The sequence below is a fragment of the Buceros rhinoceros genome, unplaced genomic scaffold (genome assembly GCF_000710305.1).
Source record: "Buceros rhinoceros silvestris isolate BGI_N320 unplaced genomic scaffold, ASM71030v1 scaffold460, whole genome shotgun sequence".
Classification (NCBI taxonomy): domain Eukaryota; kingdom Metazoa; phylum Chordata; class Aves; order Bucerotiformes; family Bucerotidae; genus Buceros; species Buceros rhinoceros.
This window is the reverse complement of record NW_010387685.1, coordinates 71,690-98,579: the sequence shown is the minus strand read 5'-3', so window position 1 is coordinate 98,579 and position 26,890 is coordinate 71,690. Positions and strand designations below refer to the sequence as shown.

The 26,890-nt window shown below is 39.6% G+C and overlaps 1 protein-coding gene across 1 annotated transcript in view; it reads left to right on the top strand.

The window, feature by feature from the left end:
* Positions 1-26,890, top strand: part of GRIP1 (glutamate receptor interacting protein 1) — a gene marked incomplete at its 5' end in the record, with an annotated part of 110,256 nt that overhangs the window by 29,337 nt on the left and 54,029 nt on the right. Inside the window, 3 exons of the mRNA XM_010145271.1 lie at positions 1,519-1,602; positions 2,458-2,533; positions 3,914-4,059. Of these exons, the coding sequence (XP_010143573.1) occupies positions 1,519-1,602; positions 2,458-2,533; positions 3,914-4,059 (306 nt within the window). The remainder of the gene's footprint in view (positions 1-1,518; positions 1,603-2,457; positions 2,534-3,913; positions 4,060-26,890) is intronic.

Genomic DNA, 26,890 nt, shown 5'->3' with positions numbered 1-26,890 from the left:
TTAACAGGGATCGAAAGACTCCAAAAAAAAGTGCATTACAGTACATTTCTTGGAAATGAACACTAGATCGGGTCTCTGAGCAGGGGAGTCAGCAGTGCTTTGGAGGGCTGTCTTTCGCCTGTTCTCCTGAGGAAGTCAGATTTACATGCTTTCACTGGGTGCTTCTTCTGTTCCTTGTAGAACCTTTTTTAACAGGGATCGAAAGACTCCAAAAAAAAGTGCATTACAGTACATTTCTTGGAAATGAACACTAGATCGGGTCTCTGAGCAGGGGAGTCCCCAAAGAGAGGCATGCAGCACTGAGGGGGCACCACTTCTTCCTGAGGCCTTTTGTGGCTGCCAGCAGACGCCTCCACAGTTGCATAGCCTGTGGTGTCCATTGACTGCTCAGGTTATCCCAAACGGGGGCTGGGGGACTCTGACGATTGCAGGCAGGAGCATTAAGAGACAGCTCCCAGCAGAGGCCGCCACAGTTGCATAGCCTGTGGTGTCCATTGACTGCTCAGGTTATCCGAACGGGGGACTGGGGGACTCTGACGATTGCAGGCAGGAGCATTAAGAGACATACATTTTCATTAGTTCTTCTGCACACAGAACATTTATTTTATAGAGGGTTTGGGGTTTTTTTCGATCTAGGTGTGCTGTGCTGTTTGCAGTATCTCGCTGGAAGCTGGGCGGGTGCGTGCATGTGATTTTGCCCAGTGTCCCCTTCCCTTTGGAGAAGGGCGTTCGTGCATCGTACCACAGTTTTTCCTGTAAAAGCTAATAGTGAACTAGCCACTGGTCTCTTAACAGCAGTGGTTTCGAATTCTGTAAAGTAGATTATCACATCCAGATGTGTTTATTTGTGCACTAGGTTTCTCACCTCCTAACCCAGCTGTGCACCACTTCTCTAGGGCTTACAGAGAAATTACTGACTTGACTGGAAGTCAAATGTTTTTTTACTCACTTGCCGATGACGAGCGAGTATGTTACCTTTTGAAAAAGGAAAAAACTAGCAAATCCTTATTACACAAAATACTTTTTCATCTTACTCTAGTAATCTGCGATTAGAGGTACTCCCTGAAAATCTCAACTGTCTTGACTTTAAGTAATACATACGAATGTTTTCATGGCTGAACAACCAACTCCATAGGTGGATTTAAGAATTTAATTTGTAATTTTTATGTCTCACTGGGTATTTCCATTTTTTCTAGCTCTCTTCTATAGCAATAAGAAAAGCAAAATTATGCTACAATTTAAACAGTAAGGCTCAAATCCCATATATGCGCCTATGGCTCTTTTTCCAAACCATTGGCAATCTGCAAAACATCTGCCCAAAATTCTCTCAAAAAGAGGATGATTTGTATTTAATTAGAGGTCTTTAGTCTGACTGTTCTGTAGTGGAGTTATTCCAATTTTATGACCAGGAACACAATAGCTAACTTAAAATGGAAAAGGTGCAAATCTCTCTGTATAATTAGAAAAATAATAATAGTTATAATAATAGTTATGTTTTGGAATTTATTTTTTTTTTAGCCGTACAAGGATCAGGTCTCATCTTTAGAACTGTGGAAGTTACTTTACATAAAGAGGGGAACACTTTTGGGTTTGTAATAAGAGGTGAGTTATTAAATTTGAACTGTGTATTTTCTAAATCAGAAAAAGGTAATACATTTTTATGGCACTAAGAAATCATTTCAAGATTTATGGCTTACAGTTTTTTAAAATCTCTGTGATTTATATATTACTTTTCCCCTACATTCATGTACTGCTTTTATGAACTGCTCTAATTTTTGTTTATGGAAGAACAGTAACTAATCAACTATGTGAAGAACATGACACGAAACTTCATTTCACATAAGACCAGATTCTGCTACCACTGAAATAAGCAGGTAGACTGTAGTTCTTAAAAAAGATTCACATACAGTATTTCTATAAATTAGGTGTGAAATCTGTTTAATTGTGCTGATAGTCTGAACTGTACAACAAAAATATTGTCACTGACTTAGAGAACAAAAGAAAACATGCAACTGTCAAATCATACACCCCAGTGATGAATTATTCATTTCTTCAGGGAAAACTATTTTGGGGTTTTTTTATTTGATATATAAATTCCTTAGTGGCCACTTATTATTCTGAGTATACATAACGTATGGATATTTTTTCCCCTCTGTGCAGCAAACATTGCAGAACAGTAGGTTTTCACACTGAGATCAGATTTGCAGAGTAGAGATTCTAAGAAAAGAATATACATTTATTAAAAATCAGTCTATAGAAATATTTCATAAAGAGTAATCTATACCATACAGTAGGTCAATTTTATTTAAAATAAAATTCATTGGAAGTTCTTATTAATAGCTTGGCTAATTTTTTATTCCTTTAGCCTATCTGTAAGTGTGCATGCTGCAAGATTTAGGCTTGCCTTTTGGAAATGAAGGTGAAGCATAAAATGAAGGTGTGCTTTTCCCTTTCTAGGTGGAGCACATGATGACAGAAATAAATCTCGTCCTGTTGTAATAACATGTGTTAGACCTGGAGGGCCTGCTGACAGGTACAATTCATCTTTCTCTGGAGTGCATGTGAAAGAGAAATGGAGAAAAGCAAATTATTTGGGACAGAAGTTAGAATTTGGAGTGTGTTAGATATATTCATCCCATTCCTTTGAGATTAGTGGTTTATGCATTTAATTGTGATAATAATAACAAGAGTAATAGGCAATCATGGAGGCTCAGCACATCGTGGTGTGTGTGAACTTAAATTTAGTATGTTGTGTGTTTGAAGACTTTCCCATTAAATACTTTCAAAAATTGACCTAAAATAGAAGAAATTCCTGCAGTAGGTCAAAACACAACTTTTTGTGGCCTTCAGAGAGCTGGTGTAGCTCTTATTTGTGCTCTAACACTACAAACGTTTTTTCTTGCACTTCAGAAAATACTGTCATGTGTTTGAGTGTTGTTGTATTATCCTTTTAAGGTGGTTGTACATATCCGCATGTGAGTTAACACATAACTTTCCCAGGACAACTTCTGAGTACAGATGTATGTTTTGACCCAAAGAACATAATTGTGTGTGATACCACCTTATATCTGTATAAAGAAAGAATATTCACTTTATATGTATGAATTATATTTTCAAAAATTATATTCGTATCCTTAAACCATTAAAGAAACTTAAAGAGCAATTTCTTTAAAGCAGACCGATTTTCTGTAGCCTGCGTTGACATTTCAGACCTTGGAAATGTTAATTGAGAAGCAAATGTTTAATGTTTAATTGAGACGCAAGTGTTTCAGGTGACCATTTGTCTTCTGTCCCTCCCTTTCTTCCCACCATCATCCCCCTTGCTTCCTTATTTCTCCTCAGTTCTTGAGCTGACAACATTAGTACTTCATTTCTATTATAATTCTGAAGACATGAGATACATCTGGGAGACAGTGTACATTTATAGCCGAATTATTTTTAAGTAGGAAGAAAAATGGAATTATACAAGTAAGGGATATGTTTGAATAAAATCAGTAAATGGACATTCATATGTTGCAATCTGTTTCTGCAGCAATGTGTTTGCACCTCGTATTTATTTTTAAGAAAATATCAGGGGAGGAGGTGTTTATGTGTGTATGAAAGAGGAGTTGTGTGGACAAGGCAGAAAGGAAGCATATGTTGAAGCAGAAGCTGTACTTAGTTGCAATTTAACGTGACTTGATTATTTAGCTATGTGTTAAGCTGTTTTCCAGTCACTGACTTTCCAATTAAAGCAATTTCCTTTCCACTGCGCCCTCCAAACATTCTCACCATCAAAGTAAATGGTAAGTGTAAAGGCGAGAGGGATGGATGTCAGAGAGGGTGCAAGAGAATCGCTTTGCATTAAAACGGTATTATATCCAAATCAATTTATCTTGTATTAATAAAGATCGTTCCTTTAATATCCCTTCAGAGAGGGCACAATCAAACCCGGGGACAGGCTGCTGAGTGTTGATGGGATCCGACTGCTCGGAACAACACATGCTGAAGCCATGAGTATTCTCAAACAATGCGGGCAGGAGGCAACTCTGCTGGTTGAATACGATGTCTCAGTGATGGGTAGGTTGAGAAGTGGGGGCTTTAGTTCTGGGAACCATCTGTGATGTTTTGCTGCCTGTTCTTGATGAGCTGTTTTAGAAGTGATCGTGACCTGTTATGCTCCTCGGAGCACTGCTATTCCCTTTTGCACCGTATCATTAATCTTGGGTTCATAAGGAGGTGAGCAGTATTTTCCTGTAATTTAGCATTTTGACATTTCATGGTTTGTAGAGTGAAGCCATAGTGTGGATTCTAGCAAAGTAACTTTTCCAGTGACTAGTTTATAATAAAGGTTAATGAAGTGTAAGCATTTCTATGTCGCATGAAAGCAGGGTTTACTTGTTCTTACAGGAATTCTTTTGTCTCTTTGCCAGTCCTGCTACATGGGCAAGACATTATTTAAAAGAATGGGAAAGAGAAAATTTGTTAAGAAATGCAGAGATGGCAAATCATGGCTTGAAAAATGAGCTAAGGCTTTATACAAACTTTGATAAAATTCACTGAAGATACAGGAGGTTATTTGGAAAGTCAAGGAGAGCACATAATGTTTTCACAATGGATTTGGGATTGGGTTATTTCCATTTGTTTTGGGAGGTATCATATACACTCCATTTTTGCAAGATACAGAAAACTTGTGACAGAAGGAAACAGGAATACTCACCAGTCAGACTAAAATACTTCTTCTCTGTTTGGGGGATCTTTCTCTTATTTTCCTCCTCAGTTTCAGGCAGATTTCTAGCCTAGCAGTTCTATTTCTAGCAGTAAAGCAGCCTCATAGGAATTTGTGAAATAGCACTGTCAAACTTCAAAGCCTTGGAAGAGTTTAATACTTAGAAGAATAATGTCAGATATTTGTTTATTCTGTTCTTCTCTGAGACACAGAATTATTTTTTTTTATTACAGTATATATATCTGTTTACTTAACTATCAAGAATGGAGTGACAGGTTTGCATGCAGTATGGCAGGCCTACTGGACAGTCACTCAAGGTTCACATCCAGAAAGGTGGAGATAGATCAGCATCTGGGCAGACAACTCCCATGTGGAAAAAAGAAAGGCAGGCGATCTTGTAACCTGAAGAGAACTAGAATTTACTGTTTTCATTTATTTCTTCTTTTTCTTTGGAAGATGATGGATGACCAAACCCAGTCTATCATCACAGTTAATACCATATTCTGTATACTCTACTTTCTCTGAGAGAAATCTCATTACAAAAAAGAACCCCTGCCTTGAGACAAGTAAAGTTCCCAGTGAGACTTTCATTTCAGAGGAGACTCCCATCCCCATTCTCCTATATGTCCCAGGGATGGAGTCAGTCTCAATTTCACTGAGAATCTTGTAGAAATCTTTTCAGGTTTGTGAGGACAAGACCACGTGATGAAAAGCTCTGTTGTGCTTTAAATTGCAAGTTGTTCAAGGCAGGTATTTCTTTTCAGTGTTATTTGGATAGAGCTCAGTACAGGAGGATACAGAACTTAGTTGGAAATTGCAGGTTTGTAGCTGCATAGGCAGTACCTGCCAGTCGGTCTCTTCATGTCATTCTCTCTCTGAATAAACCCTGCTGTCTTCCTTGTGCTCAGTAACAAATCTGGATTTATTGTTCTTGCCTTCCTGGCAATGAATCTGTTATCCTACAGAAACTTAAGGAGGTCAAAGAACCTGGGACTTGTGGAGTCAGAAAGAAGGAAGGAAAAGGGAATTAAACACTGGGAAACATATAGGGTGGTGGTCCTGCAGTGTCTGCGAGAAGAAATAAGGAGGAATCCAGTAGGCTCTCTTTCTAATTCATTATGATGTTGTTAGATTATATCTATCCCCCAGTAGGTTTAGATTTTTTCCAATTTGCATGTCTCGCATAGTTTTCCAGCAGTGGTGTGAAAAAAATTGTTGTGAAGTTTTCTTTGCTTTTCGCAAAAGTTATGTTATGACCATGATGCAAAGGCTGAAAATCACTCATCCAAATCCATTGATTCCAGAAAAACAGTGCTGGTTCACTTACTTCTGCTCAAGAGTGGTGAAGTCAAAGTTGGGAGTAACATGAAAGGGAGGATATGAGCCATGAGAGAAATTCAAAAATTACAGAAATGTTACTTTGCTCCCCAACTTTTATGTTACCCACAAGACAAGCTATTTGTAATACCACCTCAAGATCAATGTGAATATGAAAATAGGCTAAAACAAGAGGAAGAGCTTTGGGTAAGGTTGTTTATCAATAATTGATGCTTGAGACTAGTTTACTAGGTTAGCCTGCTGAGCGGGGGCATCAACCCTGAAGTTATTTAGAAGTCTGGTGCGTTCTGTAGAGCCCTCCAAGTAAAAACTTTCAGTGGAATATCTTACTTCTAGAGATACAGTTGTACCATTACTTGCTTTAATATCTTCTCTTCTGTTAGCAGATGGTTGTATTCCATGTGGACAGAACTGGAAAGAGCTATAAAATATATTTTGATAGCATGAAATTGGAACTTGATTTGAAGAGGTTACACTAGATGAAAAAAATAATCCTGAGCTATTTTTCAGTAGTGTGTAACTGACTTTTTTATACTCCTGTAAGCATAAGCCATTTCAAAGGTGCTGTATTTCTTGAAGTTTAGTTCCTTTGCCTGAAGTCTTCAAGAGGTCATCTGGGAAGCTTGTACATTTTGTTGTTTCTGGACCCTAAACAGACTGGAATAAAAAAGCATCATATTAATTGTGTGCACAATCTAGAAGATGTGGCTAGTCCCATTGAACTCTCTGGGGTTATTCTCATGCTTGCTTTAATACATCCTGAAGTATCCTGCTCAGCTGGGTCCTAGGAAATAAACTTGTCAATTCAGCTTCTTGGAAGAGATGTGGTTGGCTCATTGAGGCTTTTGGGGTTTTTTTCTGTTGAAAATGTTTTTAGGTTGGTGTGTGGAGTGTGCAGCTGTATAGTTGCAAAGAGGCTGAAATAGCAGGAGTTTGGAAATACTAAGATAATGAAGAAAATAGGAAAACATACTTTCTTATAAAATATTTTATAACCTGATAGAAGTTACATTGAAGTTGTGGAGGTAGCAGTCTTCCAAATGTCTTTCTGTTTTCCAAAACACTTCTGATTGTGAAGCAATGTGGTGGCTTATACTCTTTGCTGATTTTAGAGGAAACTACCTGCATTTCTCAATTTTCAGAGGCTTTAATAATGCTGCGCTTCAGTGTTTACAAAGGAGATGGGTGTGGTGACAAAGTAACATAAACTTTGTGGGCTTTATCACTTTTCTTTATAATCCATTCACCTGAAGTGTCCAACCTTTATGGTCATGTGGATCACCTATTTTCACCCAGTAGTGGGAGAGGTCTGAATATGGGAGATCTCTGTGCCATATGAGTACATATGTGCCCCTCATATTGTGGAGGAGAATGTGTAGGGGCAGGGTGGTGGCTAGCAGTAATTTGCTGCCGCTGCCAAAATAGTTTGGAGCTTCAATCTTTTCCTGTGGCAACCAAACAGCAAGTACTAATTCCAAGCTATAAAATTAGGCTGGGAAGGCTGAAGTTCTTACGGTTTGGCAGTGATCTGTTTGGGCCCTGGCTGGATGGCCAGGCCCAAAGAGTGGTGGTGAATGTAGTTAAATCTAGTTGTTGGCCAGTCACCAGTGGTGTTCTCCAGGGCTCAGTATTGAGGCCTGTCATGTTTAACATCTTTATCAATGATCTGGGCTAGGGGATCAAGAACACCCTCAGTATTCACAGATGTCACCAAGTTAGACAGATGTGTCGATCTGCACTACAGAGGGGTCTGGACAGGCTGGATCGATGGGCTGAGGCCAATTGAATCAGGTTCAAGAAAGCCAAGTGCCTAATCCTGCACTTGGGTCACAGCAAACCCCTGCAATACTACAGGCTTGGGGAAGAGTGGCCCATCTGAAAATGACCTGGGGATGTAGGTCAACGGCCAGCCCAATATGAGCCAGCAGTGTGCCCAAGTGGCCAAGAAGGCCAGTGGCATCCTGGCTTATATCAGAAATAGTGTGGCCAGCAGGAGTAGGGAAGTGATTGACCGACCCCCTGTACTCAGCACTGGAGAGGCCACACTTCAATTGCTGTACTAATTTCTCGGCCCCTCACTACAAGAAGAACATTAAGGTTCTGGAGCACATCCAAAAAAGGGTAATGAAGCTGGTGAAGGGTCTGGAGAGCAAGTCTTATGAGGAGCAGCTGAGGGAACTGAGGTTGTTTAGTCTGGAGAAAAGGAGGCTGAGAGGAGACTCTCTACAACTCCCTGAAAGGAGGCTGTTGTAAAGTGAGGGTCAGTCTCTTCTTCCAAGTAACAAGCGACAGGATGAGAGAAAAATGGCCTCAAGTTTTGCACCTGAAGAGATTTAAGCTAGGTATTAGGAAAAGTTTATTTACAGAAAGGGTAGTCAAGCACTGGAACTGACTGCCCAGGGGGGTGGTGGAGTCCCCATCCCTGGAGGTATTTAAAAGATGTGCAGACGTGGTGCTGAGGGACATGGTTTAGTGGTAACCTGGCAGTGCTGGGTTAATGGCTGGACTTGATGATTGTAAAGGTCTCTTCCAACCAAAATGATTCCATGATTCTAAGTGTCCTAACAAGCTGCTCACAGCTTGAAAGCTAGAAGTCAGCCATCCCCAGTTACAGTGAGAATCAGAATTAGAATGCAGTGTTAATAACAAGCTGCAAACAGAGATTCACACTGCCCCTGCCTGAAACGAGAAATAAAAGTTTATCACTGCATTTATTTGGAAGCAGAGCAGATGTAGTTTCCTTCAAGTTTTCTAAAATCTGCCATGATACTACTGGGCTTTCTGTCATCTCCGTAATTGGGGTTGCATCTGCTTGAGTAGCCTTCCATATTTACTCTGAAAGGGAGCATTCAGAAAGAGGGAGCATTGAAAGGTAATGACTACCTTGAGTTTTAATTCTGACCCATAACATTTTTATGTAACTGTAGATCATAAATTGCTGCTGCTGAGCTTTTGAGCAATCTGCATTTTAAATATTGGATGTTCTCGCTGGGGTAATCTTTGAATCAAGATTACTGTAGTTAAACAAAACAATTATCTGTTGCCAGGACTTTGGCACAAAAGCAAGCTTTTGTTAGCTATTTGCACCTGAGAGAGACACATCTTTCTCGTCTCTTCACTGGGTGTTTCTTAGTGCAAACCACTCTGTGGTCTTCAAGAATGAAGGAAGGAACATATTGCACATTCAAATTCCGGATGTTTTGCTGGCTTTTTAAACACTTCTGACACTTATTTGAGCCAAAATAGATTTGCTGGAATGTGGCACTCTGTAATGTTTTTATTCAAAATAGATATGGTCAGCTTATTTATTAGTCCCAAGCTACCAGAGTCACCCTCACACAGTATCATTCAAATGTAGCTAGAGCAATGCCCTCAGTTGTCTGAACTCTACTGTTACCACTGATATAACTTTCTATAAAGGGAATTATTCATGCAATTATTTGCTAGTAAATCTGACAGCAGTTTAACAAACACTGTCCAAGTCTTTTGCCTCTTTAAATTCACCCATTAATTTAAAAGAAAAAGGGGGGGAGAGGAGGCAGCAAAAATTTTATGAAAGTGCATTTAAAAAAATCTGCCTCACCCTTCAGTATTTCTGCCTGACAAGGAGAGCACTAAGGAAAGAAAGCTTTCATAGTTTAAACATTGGATGAGGTAAAAACCTGTGATCCAGTGTCATCATCATCATGGCTTGGCTTCGCAGACAAAGATTTGGGAAGGGCTTTACCCACACTTACTGCAAGCGCGCTGATGGCTGAAAAGGCCAATGTGGGGTAGGCAAGACTGGTTGCAAAGAGCACAGTGGAAGGTCTCCTTGGGTGGTATAGTTGAGGCACGGTTCTTTCTGCGTTTTCTTTTCTCTTCAAGACTGATTCTACATGTGCTCTTAAAGGAGACAGCAGCGTTATGTATGGTGTGTCTCCAAATCTCCCGACTGGAGGTCAGGGTGGACCACTGATGGTAGTCAATATGGCCAAGGCTGAGGTACTGAGGTATTGTTTCAGGGAGTTGTGATCCAGTGTAGACTTCCAGTAACATGACAAGAAATATAGGAGAAAAAAGAACTTATGGTCTGCCCCTCAAATTTCATGAAGTGCTATTGCTAAAGTGTATCCAGAGCTGTGGAGGCCTTTAAGAGCTATAGGGTTTTACAAGACTAAGAAACAGGAGCTCCAGAAACTCGAAGGACAGACTCAAGATCCTCATAAACCTTATAAATGTTGCAAGACGTTGAAAGTTGGAGAGTCAGGAAACCTGCAGGATTTCACACTGCCTTTTTCTTTCTGTTTCTTTATTAACTTAAAATTAACATTTCCTTTGTCTCTTACAGGTCTTTGACAGAACAGAGAGGTAACATACTCTAGCATTTGACTGCAGCTGTGGGTCTCCTTGATGTCACTGAGTGACAGACCTAGATCCCTTGAAATTCTAAATGTGAATTAGTTACTTAAACCTTTAAAGAATGCTTCCTCTCTTATGTTGCTTCAGAGACAGATTAAATGAAAATTAATGTGCAAAGCAAAGGTCACGATAGCTGTATTAGTTGGAGTATTGCTTTACTTCAAATACTGCTACATAAATACGTACACAAATTACTCGAGAAGACAATGTTTGAAGTCAAAAAGTTGAGCGTGCCAGCTAAGAGATGTCAGGATTGAAATTGTCTGCCCAGTCTCTGTCCAGCTAGGTCTGCATGCAATAGTCACAAGACCTACAGGGTAGATAGTAACCTTTTTTTGCAGCTATTCATTCTGTGTTTTCTTTCTGTCTTTGGTATGTGAACACAGGCATATCGAAGGCACTACCCAAATCCTTGTCTGAATGCAAAGTTATTAATTTCCTGGTGGTTTTTTTTTCCTGAGGCCCTAATCCTGCCACAGTTTGAGTGCTTCAGGCAATATGCAGATCTAAAGGAGAAAACCTCGGTGTCCCAAGGTCATTCCAAATGTATTGGCTCTTTCTTAAGGCGGGTGGTGATACAGATATCTCTCTCTCTAACGGTTCCACTCACAGATGTGTCGCTAGGTAAAAGAGGAGGGATTTTTTGTCTCTCCTGGAGGCCAATGCACGATTCACGTTCATGCTGCGCAAGCTAAGCAGTTATTTAAATCTGCATGCTATGGCATGTTAGTCTCCCATCTTACTGCACACGTTCCTCATTTATCAAACACACTATTTGTGCTTTCTGCTGTCAGTGCCAGATGCCTGCATCAACGACATTAGTATGAACTGACAGTCGGGTGTGGATGTATACAATAAGTAAGTTCTCTGTCTGTAGTGCTAGCTTGTTAGGATTTCATCTAGTGAAAGATACATGTTTGGGATATGATTTATCCTTGGCACCAAAATAGGTTTTTTCCTTCAGAGAAGTCTGAGGCTTGTGATTTTTCTTCTGCTACTGATTTTTCTGGCTTTGAGGACTGTTTTTTCACAATAGCAAAGGGAGGTTATTCCTTTTAACCCTTCCTCTCTCATGCTGCTGCTGAATATGACATGCTGACTTCACTGAGCCTGCAAGAGGATTGAGATCTATCAGTCAGATATCAGTTCCTGCTTGCTTACCTGCTTTAATCTACTTTATTTACCTGGTTTAAAAAGAAGATAAATACCTTTTTAACACCTCTTGAGATAAATGGGTCACATGGAAGCCTAAGGTAAATAAGAATTATGGTTAAAGAAACAAATCCAGTATTTTGAGCTGGCAAATTCAAAACCCAGGTTCATCAGTACTTTGTGTGATCAAGAGATACTGCTGCTGACTGCTGATAGTGAAAGATCAATGCTTGCAATTAGTCACCAATACAGTTTAAATGTCCTTTCCAGCCTTTACAGAAATTGTGACAGAAAGAGAACTCGTTACTTTCAAGCAGCACTCAGGTGTCTTCTCCATGTTACAGGACCTTCTTGTTCTTGCAGTTCCCTTTTTATGCATTACACACACCCCATCCAAACCCTAGTTCCCTCAAAACTTGACAGTGCTTTGTCTTATGGATAGGACACTTGTTTCATCATGAGGACGGTGGAGTAGTGAGAGGAGTGGAATGGGACCTTGTAAGAATATAGCATTTCTCTATGTAATGAGCGGCATCACTATGTTGCAGAAGCAACTGTCAAATGTTTGTTTCCGATATTTATGTGAGCTTACATCCTTAACACTGTTGACTCAATTTTATATACCATTATCTAGATTTCTCTGTGGGAAAAATTGTATATCTGACATTATGTCTGTACCCAAGTATTTCCTCAGAAGAATGACAACCATTAAGCCCACCAGTCTGCGCCCTGGTAGCTGGGTCATCAGACCAGGTGTCCAGCACAGTATGTACATGCTTCCTGGGGACCAGAAAAAACTTGGGAGGCACATGTGACCAGCAGGTTTCAAAGACGTTTGCTAAGAGCAGAGAACTGTAAAGGTTCAGGATCCCATATTCCTTCCTGTCCATTTCACTCAAGCATGATGCTTTTTTCCCCATGTTCTTTGTTCTTATCCTTGTTCCTAGCCGCATCACTATTTCTTTCCCCAGCAGCCGCTTCATTTTCCCTTTCCTTATTGACCTAATCTGAGTCTTCTTTTCTAGAAGGTCCTGAATCCCTAACATGCTATTCCCTTTCCTTACAGCCCAGTTTTTTCTTGGGTCTTTTGCCATGTAAAGCTTAGGCAATTTTCCAATGCATTTCTCTCACACTGCTGTTTTCCCTTCATACAGACCTTTTGCAGTTTTCATGCCTGTCCTTCTTTAGCCCTTTCTCCTGCCCCTCTCTCTTAGCAAACGATTCCCAAGTTTCTGGTAATGCAGCTTCTTTTCAGATCAATCACCACACCTCAGTTCATCCTCTTCTTGCCCAAAAGGTCCTACTCTCCCCTCTTCCTGGCTCTTCTCTTGATTCTCTGTGCCAGATCTGTTCAGGTAATGAAGACACGTAGAAAACATGAATTTTCAATATAATGCCCGAAGAATTTTCTTTTGGGGAGCAAACCAATATGGTTTTCCTTAATGATGCTCTCAGACACAGCTGACCTGTTTCAGCTAAAATAGCTAAGGGGAGAAAAAGAAGAGGTAACCTTCATAAGAAAAAAATCACACCAAGTGTTTGAACTGTGGCCAAGTTGTAAGCAATTAAGATCAAGATGTTTAATGAGAAAAGTCTATGAATCCCAAGAATATTTTCCCTATAGATCTTTTTTTTTTTTACTTTCTTTTCTCTGCCTGGTTGTGATTTGTTGCTACAGTTTGCCATGTTGCTAGTAAATGATTACAGAAGGGAGGAGTTGTCATGCATTACAAGGATTTCATAAATCTTACAGATATTTCTTTCTTCACAAACTTCTTGATCATCCCTAAAGAGAAATAAATGGAGTTTAGCTGAACCATCTAAGTTACAAATTGCTCTAACAGGTACAATTAACATTTCTCTCTAGTGCTTTTGAAACCATGGCCTCATTAAAAGCAGCTTAATAAACATTGCTTTGTATAGGAGGAAAAACTGTAAAGGTGAAATGAGATGTACCTGTAACGGAAAACTACAAATACAATTTAATTGTCATCAATAACTAGGAAAGGGGTAGCAAGGGGTATTATCTTCCAAGTTCCACTTCGTATCTGAAAATATTTTATGATTTACTTACTGGGTACTCAGAGTAATAGACAAAGTTATCTTCAAAGACCTGTCAGGAAGATGAAACCTATACTTATATGCAGTTAGTCTAAATAGCATACAATTTTTAAAAAAATCAGTCTGAAATATCTAATATGTTTCATGCTGATCATTCATTAAAGTAGAGCCTTCCTAATCTATCCTCCTATCTCCTCACCAAGCACATAATCTGATTTTTTTCAGTTGTTCATTCAGGCATTTGGATCCTCAAACAGAAGCAGCCTCTGCATATTAAAAATATGCTATTGTGCTGCTTTTACTAAGTATTTAAAAGAAATGATGGAAGGAGATATTGCTGTAATAACCTCTCCTGTCCACCATCCAGGCTACAAGCAAGTGGAGGGAAGGAGCAAATAACCCTCATATATATTTAGTAAAAGGTGGGGAAAAAAGCTTGATCAAATCTTTCCACTTTGCATGAGGGCTGCCCATGTGCATGTGCCATGAAATGCAGCGTGAAGGAAAATTGCCATCTCTACTACATGCATGAGCTCTACTATGTGCATGAGCTCTACTACACACATGACCTGTGGTCAGCTGGAAGTCAGTTAAGATTACTTTAGTAAGATAGCTTATCTGTTACTTAGTGTGCTGGTCAGCAGCAGACTAACAAGGATAATGAAGTGCCCTGGTTTGTGCTGGTCTGAAAACAAAAATTAAGCAGGTAGCTGAAGTAGTTAAATTCAGAGTGCAGGTGTGGAAGTTTTACAAAGAGGATGATAATTAAGCTTCCTGGAGATTAAAGGATCTTCAGCACGCACCATGCAGTTCAATTCAAGAATAACTCTGTAATCAGAAAAAAATCCAATTAAAAAAAAAATCAGGCTTTGATTTAGTTTAGTGGCATTGCAGTCATCCGAGAGACTAAGGAATAAAGGACAGATTTGATTTTCTTTATATTGGAGAGAAATTGGACTGTAACCCACCAGAAGGTGTCTCTAAAAGGGCCCATCTCTAAGGAAATAACAGCAGCAGCAAACGTTCCATCCCTGCCTCTGTTCCAGTGAGAGGAAAACACTAAAGCATCCCAAGACTTACTCTGAGGGAGGTGCTTAAAAAATCAAAAACCAAACTACTCTATCGTCTTGATGTTTTTTCATCAGTATGACACATCCATGCTGTATCTGACAGGTTAGGCCAAGGGGAGAAGACTTGAGAATCCCTCAGATCATTTCCTGGAACACCTGCACTGGGCATATAAACTAAGAGGCTAAATTGGGATGCAGTAAGGCAGATTTTCATCCCTTTACACTAAGGTTCATGGTTCATCCATCATTTTACACAACATTTATGTGGAAAAAAGATGGATTTTAAAGTATAAATATTTTTAGGTATTTTGCCTAAATATGAACTGTCTCAATGGTGTTCTAGTGCAAAATCAGTTTGAATGAGATCTGAAGCAGATCCTGTGAGACTGCACCTTGTAGTATTCAGCACAAGAGATGTGAGGAGACAGTACTAAGACCTGTGAGCTGGAAATGTAGGTAGGGGGTTCTAAGCTGAATTTATTTTAATAATTTATTAATTTATTTTTATTATTTAAATTTATTCTAAGCTGAATAAATTTATCTTGAAATCAGTAGTTACTCAGTAGCACCAGTGCCACATCTTAGAACATGATCTTGTTACACAGACTTGTACTTCCAATGGTGTTGCTCAGCTGTACGAGTGAAACGTTATTTTCTCTGTGCATTTGCTATTCATACCACATTCCCCTACAGTATTTTTGAACACTCATAATAACCTGTCTTTGCATCTTTTTCCTAAATGCATGGTTACCATGCTTTCTTCATTTAAAGAGATCGTTTAATAACCTATGAACTCAGTATGTATCAGAGTGGTTTGGGGAAGCAATACTGATGAAAATTGCTCTGTGTATTAGCCCATGTTCAGCCAAAAAAATTACTGGATTTTTCTTTTTTTAATCAATTCATTGGAGACTCACGTTAGTGGTGTTTGACCTTCTCTAAGTCTCACAATTTCCATTTGTAAGGAAACTGGCCAGAATATTCTGACAGCTATTATTGATTGGTCATGCTGCTATTTCAGTGTAGGTGCTGGGGGACCCGAACAAAATGATGTTACTGTGACAATTGCACATGCGTTCAAAGTAGACCAAAGGCAAGCAGGTTTTATTTAAATCTTACCTATTTTCATTTTGGAGGAAGAGAAGAGGGTGGCAGTGATTTTACAAAGAGTGCTTATCTAGACCATTCACCAGTTTCATCTTTAATTGAATTCTGACACTAGCAGAAAAGTCACGGCTCACTCCAGCCCAAAAAAAAAAGAGAGTGCCGAGGCCTCCTGAAGAGATGAGTAATGACGGATATGACCGCTTTCCAAGGTTACAGGTAAAGCTGTGGCAAGCTGAGGTTTCTTCCTTGTTCTGATGTGCCTCCAGACATTTCTTCCCTAGCTGATAATATTGCATTTTTACATGTAGAACCCACACCAGTATAAAAGCAGTCTTTCTTGGAAGCGAGTCATGTACTGACCCAGACCCTCAGGTTACCTGCATGAAACTGGAAGCAGAAGTAGGGCTTTGCCAATAGCCCAAATTGGCTGTAGGGCATGAGAGGCAACGAGGCTCTGGGGAGGAGACAGACAATGGGGGAACAGAGATGCGGATGCTAATGATGAGAAATAAAGGGCTTTCTAAGGAAAGGTTTCCTATTGTATTAGACATGGCCATCTATAACCCATATTGCCTCTGAATTACAGGCTTAGTTTCACTTTTCTTCTGGCAGATAATCCAAAGGTTATATACATGAAAAGATGATAACATGTATACCTTGAGGCAGAGCTTTGGGACTTGTGTTATGTTACTTAGGAGGTCCCTCAACACTGTCTTTAAAAACCCCTGGTTGGGTTTTTCTTTATCCCTTATTTTATATTCAAAAGCTATTGCTGATTCAGGTCATCTTCCCTGAGTTCTTAATTGAAATGTAAAGGCTTGAAGCAGCTTAAATAAAATTGAAAAAAAAAAAAAAAAAGGAAAAAAAAAACCCAACCTGGACTGCAGTCACACTGAGCCTGTGGTTTCCACTCTGTCATTAATATGATTTTGGCACAACATCCCCTGTAGCTGAAAAGAAAAACTAAAACAAACTCTCCCTGCAATTTCTTCTGCCTTTTTTTTTTGGCACAGGGATGACACCAGTCACTTATAATAAGTTGTTGTTATTCACATTTAACTTCCTCGTTTTAAAATAAATGCTTATTTCAGGCATTGACTCCCCTGAAATTGCATTTTTAGCTAAATGTGTAGTTTTATCTTGTTTGTTGAATATGCTCTGCTAGATAATTCTCTCCACAGAATTCAGTAGTTTTTTGCATGCACATGAAGCTACCATGGCAGTGCTGCAGTGTGCTCTATCTGAAGTCTTTAGGATGAGAACAAGAACTATTGATCCTTTGGTCAGCTGTCATGTGCCTTTCATAAAGTTGGCCAGGGCCTGGTCCAAGCCTGTTCAACCCTGTAGGAAGACTCTCACTGATTTCAGCTGGGATTTAAAATAGGACCTAAAGGAGAAAAAAACAACTCTTGTCCTGCCTTTGAAGAGCTTTGCCCATAGGAAAATAAACAGCAGAGCTGTGATTCCTTATCCCCCTCCTCAGTCTTCACCAAATGGAACCCAATTTATACCAACAACATGTCTTCTGCCAGCATAAAAGTCTTCTAGTTCAATCACTGTATGCACCACTAAAACAATGTTTTATGTTGCCAGCATTAAGAGCTTAGTTTAGGGATTCTACAGCCAACTCACGACTGAAGTGTAGAAAAGATCTGTATTAGAAGGACCTAAGCCTGATGCAGATTATTTAAAGATATTTCATTGTACCCGGTTACCACGCAGTCCTCTCCTGTCTGGTAATGAAGCAAGAACATGCTGGGCTCATTTACTCTTTGCCCCTTTGCTAAGGTATTTCTTTTCTGGTATTTCAGCATTAGCATGGAAACAGGAGATTACAAGCTTTGTGGTAAATTTTCATCCCAGTTTGGATCTAGATCACAGTCTCCACCCTCGAGCATGCTAGAGAAACTTAAATCAAAAGCCACCATGCATTTCATTGTATTTATTGTTTGGCTTTCACATAACAGACCAGATTTCAAATGTTAGCATTTAATGTTATAAATCGTGGTGATGCATTGGTGCTGCTGGTCTCTCTCAGTGCCTTCTGCCATTCTTTAGTTGGAAATGGAATGTTGGAGAAGTATCAACTGCTATGTTTAAATTAGAAAACAGCTGCAAAGAAAAAGCAAAGAGGAAAGGATGTTTCTTTTATGTACTTCTTCACAATCTCTCTTGCAGGAGAAGTGGCTTTTTTGAGACCTCCATAAACTGCCTCACAGTTAAACCCATGGTTTCAGGAACAGTGAAAACTTAGCAGTTTGCGCTACGTTTTTTCATGTGGCCCTCTTCTGCCTTACCTTAGGCAACTGCCCACATCTGGGGATTTTTTGTTTTGCTTTGGTTTTTTAAGTATTTTCAGGCAAAATTGTTCTGCCATTTCCAGGAATGAGTGTAGAGAAAGTTGTTCTGCCTGTGATGAGAAAGAAAGTTGGAGAAACTTTTCGTTGTGAAGATGTGTCTTTTTGAAGCACTGGAACATGGACATGCAATTCGGTAGGTAGAGGTTGAGGAAGAGGAAGCCCTTTTCAGGGAAGTCTCTTCTGCTTATCCCAGTGAAAATCCACCCAGACTTGTCTACATTTGTACATCTTTGAAAGGATACAGCTCAGTGTGCACAGGAGAAGCAGCATTGTGATGACTTTTCCAAAAGATTTTGTGTATATTGGGGTAAGTTTTTTCCTGTCTTCACAAAGTTTCTTTCAGTTCAGCTCTTTGGGGATGGGAAATGCAAGAATTAAAGGTGCCCTTGCAACCTCGCTCAGATGCTTTGAAGTGTATGTGTTATGATATAGATTTTAATTGGAATGATTGCATACATTTTTCCTTCATCAATTATCTGCTGCCTAGTACTAAGTGATCTGAGAAACAGTCAAGTGAGAGAAATGCTCTAAAGAATAGTTCATCTCATTTTGTTTAGATGCCTAAACTGGGGCTGGTGAAACATTTTTTAAATGCCAGTTTTCTCTAATAGTTGTAAAGGGAGTTTAGGTCTCTAGCTCAGGTGTAGCTACTTCAGGTCTGCTCTACAGATGCCTGCGTTTTGTTGCACTGAGTCCCAGTGTGGGCGTCTTAAATTGTCCTCTCTGGACCAATGGATGCTTTTGACCTTCATTTCTTTGATCCTCATTTGTTTATCTATGCAGTGGGGAAAACCATGCTTTTGCTCTAAAGAGTGGTTGTAAGATAAAATTATCAATAAATATGTCTTGTAATGAATATTCAGAGACTGCACCATACAGTAGCTCTCCCCCCACCACATACGCTCAGAGAAGGTCGAGAACACTGTTTAGTAATTAAGGCATAAGCATGGAAAAAAAAGTGTTGCTACTTGTTAAATAGTCACTGTCTACCTTCAACATGAGGCTCTTGAAGAAGGAAGAATATGTGATTATTTAATTAAAGAAGGGAGGTAAAAAGAAGTTCATCCAAGCAATATTCATTCTGGGGTTCGTTAAGTTTTAAGTGCTTTGTGCCCACATGGTGACCATAATATTTTCCTTTTAATGTCATTCTGTTTGTAAACAGACACTTCTGAGCTTTCTTTTTTATGTGCATGTATTCTTATAATGATTTATATTGATGTTCTGCTGATTTTAATCAAGTCCTCATTTGGGTTTTTACAATTTGCATAAGCACAATCTTTCTGTGACAATCAGCTCAGCAGTGCTAAATGGAATAGCCATCTTCTGAGCACTGTGACCTGAAGGTTTTCACAGCTTAGGTAAATGTTGTGTGGATTTTCACTGGGGATAAAAAAGAAAAAAGAAAAGAAAAGAAAAACACCTGGAAAAAGATTTTGATAGTTTCTCCTTTACACAAATTCGGTAATTACTGAATTGAATTACAAATCTGTGTCCCTTATGAGCACTGAAACATCTTCAAAAAATTAAAAAAAAAAAAAAATCATCAGCCAGGGGCATGAGAGGACCTGGAGTCCCTTTGAGCCTGGCAGCAAGAGCTGCTCTGGCAGGAGGTAAATGGCTTGTCCTGTGACAAAAGAGGAGCCACATCAGAACTTTGCCAGAGGTGACCGTGGCAACAAGCTGGTAGGCTGCCTACTGAGGAAGCAGATTAAAAAGTGCACTTCTCATTGCTGGGATGGATTAGGAGTTTCAGTTATGAGGTGCTTGAGGTTCTAGAGGTTATTGCTTAGTTGGGATTTGAAGAGAAGAAATATGGAGAATTGGTTTTGCTGGAAATGTATGCTGCAGAGAACAGGGGATACAGAAACTTTCTTTTACTTTAAATGTGTGAATACTCTCAGTAGTGCTGTTTCTGTATTGCTTGGAACAAGTGCTGGAAGAGAAAAGCTGGAAATATATAAGCAACAGGTAAGCAATCCCAGATTATTTTTGTAGTGGGATTAAAGAGTTTATGTTCAGAATGGTGGCTTCTCTGTGGACTCGAGGGCAATTTACCTGAATTACATTCTCTGTTTCCTTTACATGTTTTTGCTGAACTGCTACTTAGGCAATACCAAAGGAGAAAGAGAATTCAGTTAATAAACTTGTTTCCTGACTCATTCTACCAGTTTCATTTAATGAGTGGTTGGCATTGAATGGCAAATTACCCTGTGCAACCTCTGAGAGCTGCAAAACTCTCACTCTGCTCCTTGGTGCATAAATATCAAGGTCAGCTCTCAGCCTTGACCTCCTGCATGGTAGCATTTTATACCGTGGCCACGGTGGATGCGTGGGTGTGCATCAACTGTTGAAAAGAGACCAAAATTTGGGGGGAGAAAAAAGTGGTACTGATAGCACAGATTTGTATCACAAGAAGTTCATATTATCTATTATGGGCAACAATATAAGGTTTACTTTAATATTTTTTTTCTTCTGGTTTATGCTCACCTAATAGGCTTTGCAAAGAAGTGTTTTTGACTAGTGTGTGTTGATTTCAGTGTTAGCAGAAGCACACCCGAAATCATCTTTCCAAGGTTGGAGACTGGGCTTAGCTTGTGTGCAGAGTTCGCTAACAAATTCAAATAATAAGTACAGACAATCCTTGACCAAGTTCTAGTCGTACACTTCAAGTATGCCAAGCAGCCCAGCCACGTGGGAGTGGGGCTGTACTTGGATTAGCCATCCTGGTAAGAAGCAGAAGTGGTTCTCACAGGCCTGGCACCTCACTTGTGTGGCTCTGCTGCTGCCAGGGCTTCAGCTCCCACCATTGTGGCAGGGAGACAGAGGCAGCTCAGGTTATCTCACTAACTCCGCATTGTTACGTCCTTACTTCCCTTAGTTGTTTCATGTGCATGTCATCTCTCTTATCAAGATGTCCAGACTGTCCAGGGCATACTTTTGCTCTGAAACTTTGGGATTTTCCGAGACATCATTATCCTGGTAGAGCGCTGGGCAGATGGGAACTGTTAGCTCAACACAACATTTGGGTGTTCACAGTCTTTGTTCCCATCTGTCAAGTGCTGGCAGTGAGGAGCTTTGTGCTCTGTAGGCTTTTGAAGGGAATCCAGTCCCACTCTAATTATTACTGTTCCCATTAGATGGAAACTTAGGGTCATTATGGCAAATAGATTTAATTTATGGGTACTGCAGCACTTTATATTATCTATAGTAGTGTGTACTTAGAGGAATAGTTTCAAGGCTGGCAGATGTAAAATTTGACACTCCAGCTGTGTCTTAGTTTGCAGGCAGAGATGCAGATTGTGTTGTCCTTATTTGTTCTGTTGTTGTGATTAGTCAGGTACAGAATCATGAGAGCTGAAGTGTTTTGAAGAAATCAGAGTTGTTGCATATTTTATTTCCTGTCCTGCTTGAAAGAAAAAATAAATATGAGAAATTATTTTGTACATATGTATCTATCTATCAGGTTGCCCAGAGAAGTTGTGGGCAACAGTTCCGTAACTGGAAGTGTTCAAGGTCAGGTTGGATGAGGCTTTGAGCAACCTAATGAAGTGGAAGGTGTTCCTGCTCATTGCAGGAAGCTTGGACTAGGTGATCTTCAAATGTCTCCTCCAATCCAAACCATTCTATAATTTGATGGTTCTGTGTTTTTATCTATGCTTTGTGCAATAGAGGAAATAGTGTTTTGTATTGCAGGGTCCCAGCAGAAGACTTTACACATTATTTGCACCAGTTTGGGGTCTTATTTTGTGAGATGGTTTTAAAAACTAGTTATATGTGAGTTCCATTCCTGGAATGAAATACAGGCAGAATTCCATCACTGCTGACTTTTGCAAACATTTCACAGTCAATCTAATGCTATATAGTGTTTCAGAATGGCTTTTGGGAGCTATCCTTCAGTAGAAAGGTGGTGTTTGAGGCCTAGGTTGCCAAACTAACCACAAAGCTGTATTTATATGCTCCTAAGTTCTGAAACCCTGCTGCCATGAGGAGTGGAGTTCTGAGTTTTCAGTAGTTCTTTAAGCACCACCTGAATTTTCTATGTAGTATTCATTTTCAAAGTAACAAAGGAAAGAAATTGCAGAGTCTGGGCTTATTTAAAATTATTTCAAACTAGTCCTAAAGAGGCAGATCCAGGATCTTCTGTACAGGCTCCATCCACATTGGTCCCTGTCTGTTGTAAATTCAGCAACAGATAAATTGGGTTTTATGTTAACAGGGGCATACAAAAAGAAAGATACAGATAAATTAAGAGATTGGGATTTAATACAGCTTTTGAGCAGGAAAGGGACCTAGTAAAAATTAAAGATGTCTGAGCGTGAAACACAGAAAGATGGAGGAAGGAGCGTCCCAGGAATTGGGGAAGTCTTTTGCGAAAGGGTTTATGTACGCTTTTGTGGTCTGAACACGAGAGTGAGTCTGAGAAAAGCAGGCATTTCTTAGCTGAGAAGGATGACGAGGCTAAGGTTGCGAAGTATCAAATTAGGTAAAGGCAGATCCTAAGCTTTTGATTTTATGAACTTGGCTGAGTTAGAGGCATATAAATGAACTGCAGAACTGGGCTAAAGAGGAAAATGGAAAGACTGTGCTAGTTAGTTGACAAGAATAAGAAATTGCTTGTGTACAGGGGAGGAGATAGGTGGCACATTCGTTTGGAAAGTAATGTCTCCGTTTTACATTCTGAGGTTGGGAGGTCTCTCGGATTTTCACTATCATTCATTCTGCTGGCATCCTCTTGAAATTACTCCTATTATTCATTTTTGAAATCTGATTATTCTGAAGGTGTGAGGACATAAAATGCCACTGCTAACTTTTTTCCGTAGCAGCAGTTTCATGTTTTTCTGTGGACTCTGAGCTTTTTTTCAAATAAAATCCCAGCAGCCTCAGTGCCATGTTGTTACTGAGAGTAAAGAAAAAGATGCTATTTTGTATATATATATTAGTACTATTTTTGCCCCTGTAATTCTAGGTGAGCCAGGTAAAACAACTGTTCTCACCCTACAGCCTGCCTGAAACATACAGATACTCCATAATCAAGGGAACACTAAGAGTGCACATAGTTTGTGGTAGGTTATAAGTTGGGACTTCGAGACTGCCACTGACCCTTTGAACAAGAACAATACTTAATTTTTAAATATTTTTTTATTATTAAAGAAACTACCACCCTCTCTCCCCAAATATTACTTGCAATGTACAATGCCTGCTTACTCTATACCAGTATATATTTTAGAGTAAAGTTTCACGTCATTAAGCTTATTAATATTTTTTGTGTTCTAGCTCTTGGAAGAATTAGAAACACTGTCAATGACTTTTAGCTTTTCAGAAATCATTATCAGAACTTGCTAGCTGGCATTGATTCTAGTTTTCCCATAAGATCTGAGAGGAAGAAAGGTTATTCTGCTAAATGAAGCACGAACAAAGCCGGGGTGCAAACATTATGCAATATTAGTAGAGCAGAATACCAAGGCCAGTACTGTGCATCAGTGCCCTATGTGTGGTTCACTTATGACCTTTACAGTCACCGAAGTATAAGGAATCAAATAATATTACTCTGAATGAGTGATAATGGCACTACCGTGCTGTAGGGCAACTTGAATGTTGTTCCTGTGCCCTTTAGACACTGCAAAAGTCTTAGTCCTGCCTCTCACTTGCTGCTGCTTTCCTTCTTGAAACCATTGACCCATGATCCCAATCTCAATTTCTTAATTAGCTCATCTTTAAAAATATATAATTAATATTCCCTTTTTTGCAAAATGGAGATTACAGAATCATTGAGATACAATTTTCTTTGGAGTTCAAAGAAAGTATGTTACATAAATAAGCAGCCTCCCACCCCCAAAAATTTAGTATTTAAATAACCATCAGTCAGCTCTGTGTGTCTAAGGGAGACTTAGCTAAGCATCTAGTTGGTGTTAAATATCAGTGATGAAAATGCCCTAGAAAGGAAATTAAAAATGTTAGCAAGATAGTCTAAGGAATATTTTAGGATGTGGCTAAAAAAAACAGTGCCAAAAGTGGATTTTTTTTTTTCATCTCTCTACATCTGTGTCCTGGTGAACTACAAACCTAGGAAAAGAAGAAGAAAGCTTTTAGTGGAGAGAAGCACAGAGGAAGGAGAAAGGTGGAGAAAAGCTTCCCTGCTCCCAGCAAATCTTTCTCTTGAACAGTAAAGTAACTAGCCATTTCTAGTTTTGGCTCTTGTTTTGCTGGAAGCCATGGAGAAGGCAGACAATTGGAGGAGGTCAATCACCTGTCCCAAGGGCAGTCTTAGAGAAACATGAGAAGGGAAATAGAGGGGCTGTGGTAGAATAGAGGATTATGAGTCTCACTGTCACAGATAGGGATACGATCTTGCCACTGGGCTATGGAGAGTTGGGACAGCTTTAAGTTTATCAGTCTTTCAGAGAGAGCGATTTAATGAACACAAAGAATGTTCTTTCTGGGATGGTGTTCGTTTTTAAAAAAAGAAAAGCCCTTAAGAATGCAATAGGAAACCACATGGAGAATGAAAGATTCATTAGGTGCAATTTAAAATACTGTATGACAGTAATGGATAGTCTGTTGGTTAATGAAGAAAGGTGGATGTGACTGCACACAGAATCCTTTTATGGGCTTTTATGTTACTCCACTATCAGCTGAGAAGTGCTGTAAAGGGCCTTGCAAAATGGTCTGTGTGGAGAGTGTCACCGTTAAAGCCACAGGTCTTAGAATCCATCCAGTCTGTTAGAAGTTCTGCCTGTTCTTTGGGTTGGTTACCTGGGCTCAAATTTGGCCCTGGGTTCTAAGTGACCTGAAGTATTGATTCTGATTTTTGCATTTCATCAATCCAGCTTTCCAAAGGAATGGCAAGTACTCAAAGATCTCCTGGTGATAAACCTATGGTGTGCCTGACACCTGAAATTTTGAACCATTTCTGGGAAAAAAAAAAATAATTAGTCTTATGTTTCAACTCCTCCTACTTCATACAGAAAATGAGGGTGCTAATCCCTAATGCACTGATTCTGAATGGGCTGGCAGGACTATGCCTGCTGCACATTCCCCACCATCAGTTATTGTGTAAAACACCATGTTGCGACAAGTTACAGCAAATAAAGGCCCAGATCTGGTAGCAGGAGCTGAGACCACTGTCATTCCATTCTGTGCCTCACACACCAGACTCACCACTGCAGTTTCTAAGTACCTTCCACTTGTGCACCAAGTGCTGATGGTCGTGTGTCAGTCGTCTCAACCTTTCTAGAGTAAGTAGTGGCTGCAACAGAGTGTTTTGCATTGGACCCTTTCTGTAACTTGCACTGGCTCACATATATAAATACACACCCACCCTACACTCTGTTGTATTTTTGTTAAAGGAGTTCACGTTCAAGGAAATGGCGGCACATTTCTGCATTTCAGGCCTTGTAAGGGTTCTTCTATGAGAGTTTACCGAACAGGTTCCTTGGGGAACAATCAATGACTGTCCCACATACATCAGAGCTGGGGCATGTATCATTGCTGAGCGGGTGCTAGAAAAGAGTTATTGATTTTTGAGAATTAAAAAAAGAGTACAGAGAGAGCAGAGGAAAGCAAGTGTAAAGTGTAGAGCATTTGGGATTTATGGGACGATTCAAACTGAGTTCTCCAAACTGATTTGCTCTAAATTTTCCAGTGTTTTGCTATTAGAGGAAAGAGTGTCAGAGATTTCAGATTCCTTCCATTTCCCCAGCAATATTTCATAACTACACTAAAATTCATCTCTGTGATCCACCCAGCTACTGGTCCAGTCTTTGGATATTGGTGCTGGAAACTGCAGTTTAGGGATAGAAGATGTTTTTCCTTTAGGAGAGTTGCAGGAAGATACCTAGGTGTCATATGACCTGATCTTAATGAGGCTTACTGGGTGTCCCTTTGTTCTAATTAACAATGTGCTTTCTTGACTAGTCTGCATATGGGGTATGCAGGCACAAAAGTTAGGGTTGTGGAAAAAGAGAAGGTAAAGAATTGGGTGTACTGACAAGAATCAAATGGACAAAAGTCAGCTCCCGCCTGAGAGAAGTATTGCTCTACATGCCATCTATGGGCTGCAAAGGTTTTCTATGGAGAGAACAAAAGGAGATGTGAGGAGCAGAAGGGCACCTTTTTTTGACCGAGAAAAGATTTTCTGTGAAATACTGGCTTTCTAGATTGACAGAATTGAAACACATTTAGATCAGTGAATGCATTGATACAAAAGCGTTAAAAGTTTGCTTTGGGAGAACTGCAATTTTGAGGAACTATGCATTTGTTTACTGATCTGAACCAGGACAGACTAGTTGTATTGGATTGGGGGGTTTTTTTTGGTTTTTTTTTTTTTCGCCTTCAAGCAGAGAATCACAACAACAGAGAAGGCTTCATGAACCTGCTGTATACTATTTTAAGGTGAAAAAATTGTTAGCCTAGGGGCACCCAATAGGAAAAAAGCCTGACAAGAGAAAAATTAATGTGAGATAGTAAGGTATCCACTTAAGTAAGTAAGGTATCATTGCTAGAAGATACAGCAGCATTCAGGCAAGAATAATAGCAGTCCAGTGGAGCCACAACTTTCAGCTGGCTCTTTAAGGTCATAATCTACTTTGACATCCTTCCTCCTTGTGTGTCTCTTCCAAGCAGCTCAAAGAATTATTTGTACCTTGTGTGCTGTGGCTTCTGGGGAAAAAAAAAAAAAAAAAAAAAAAAAA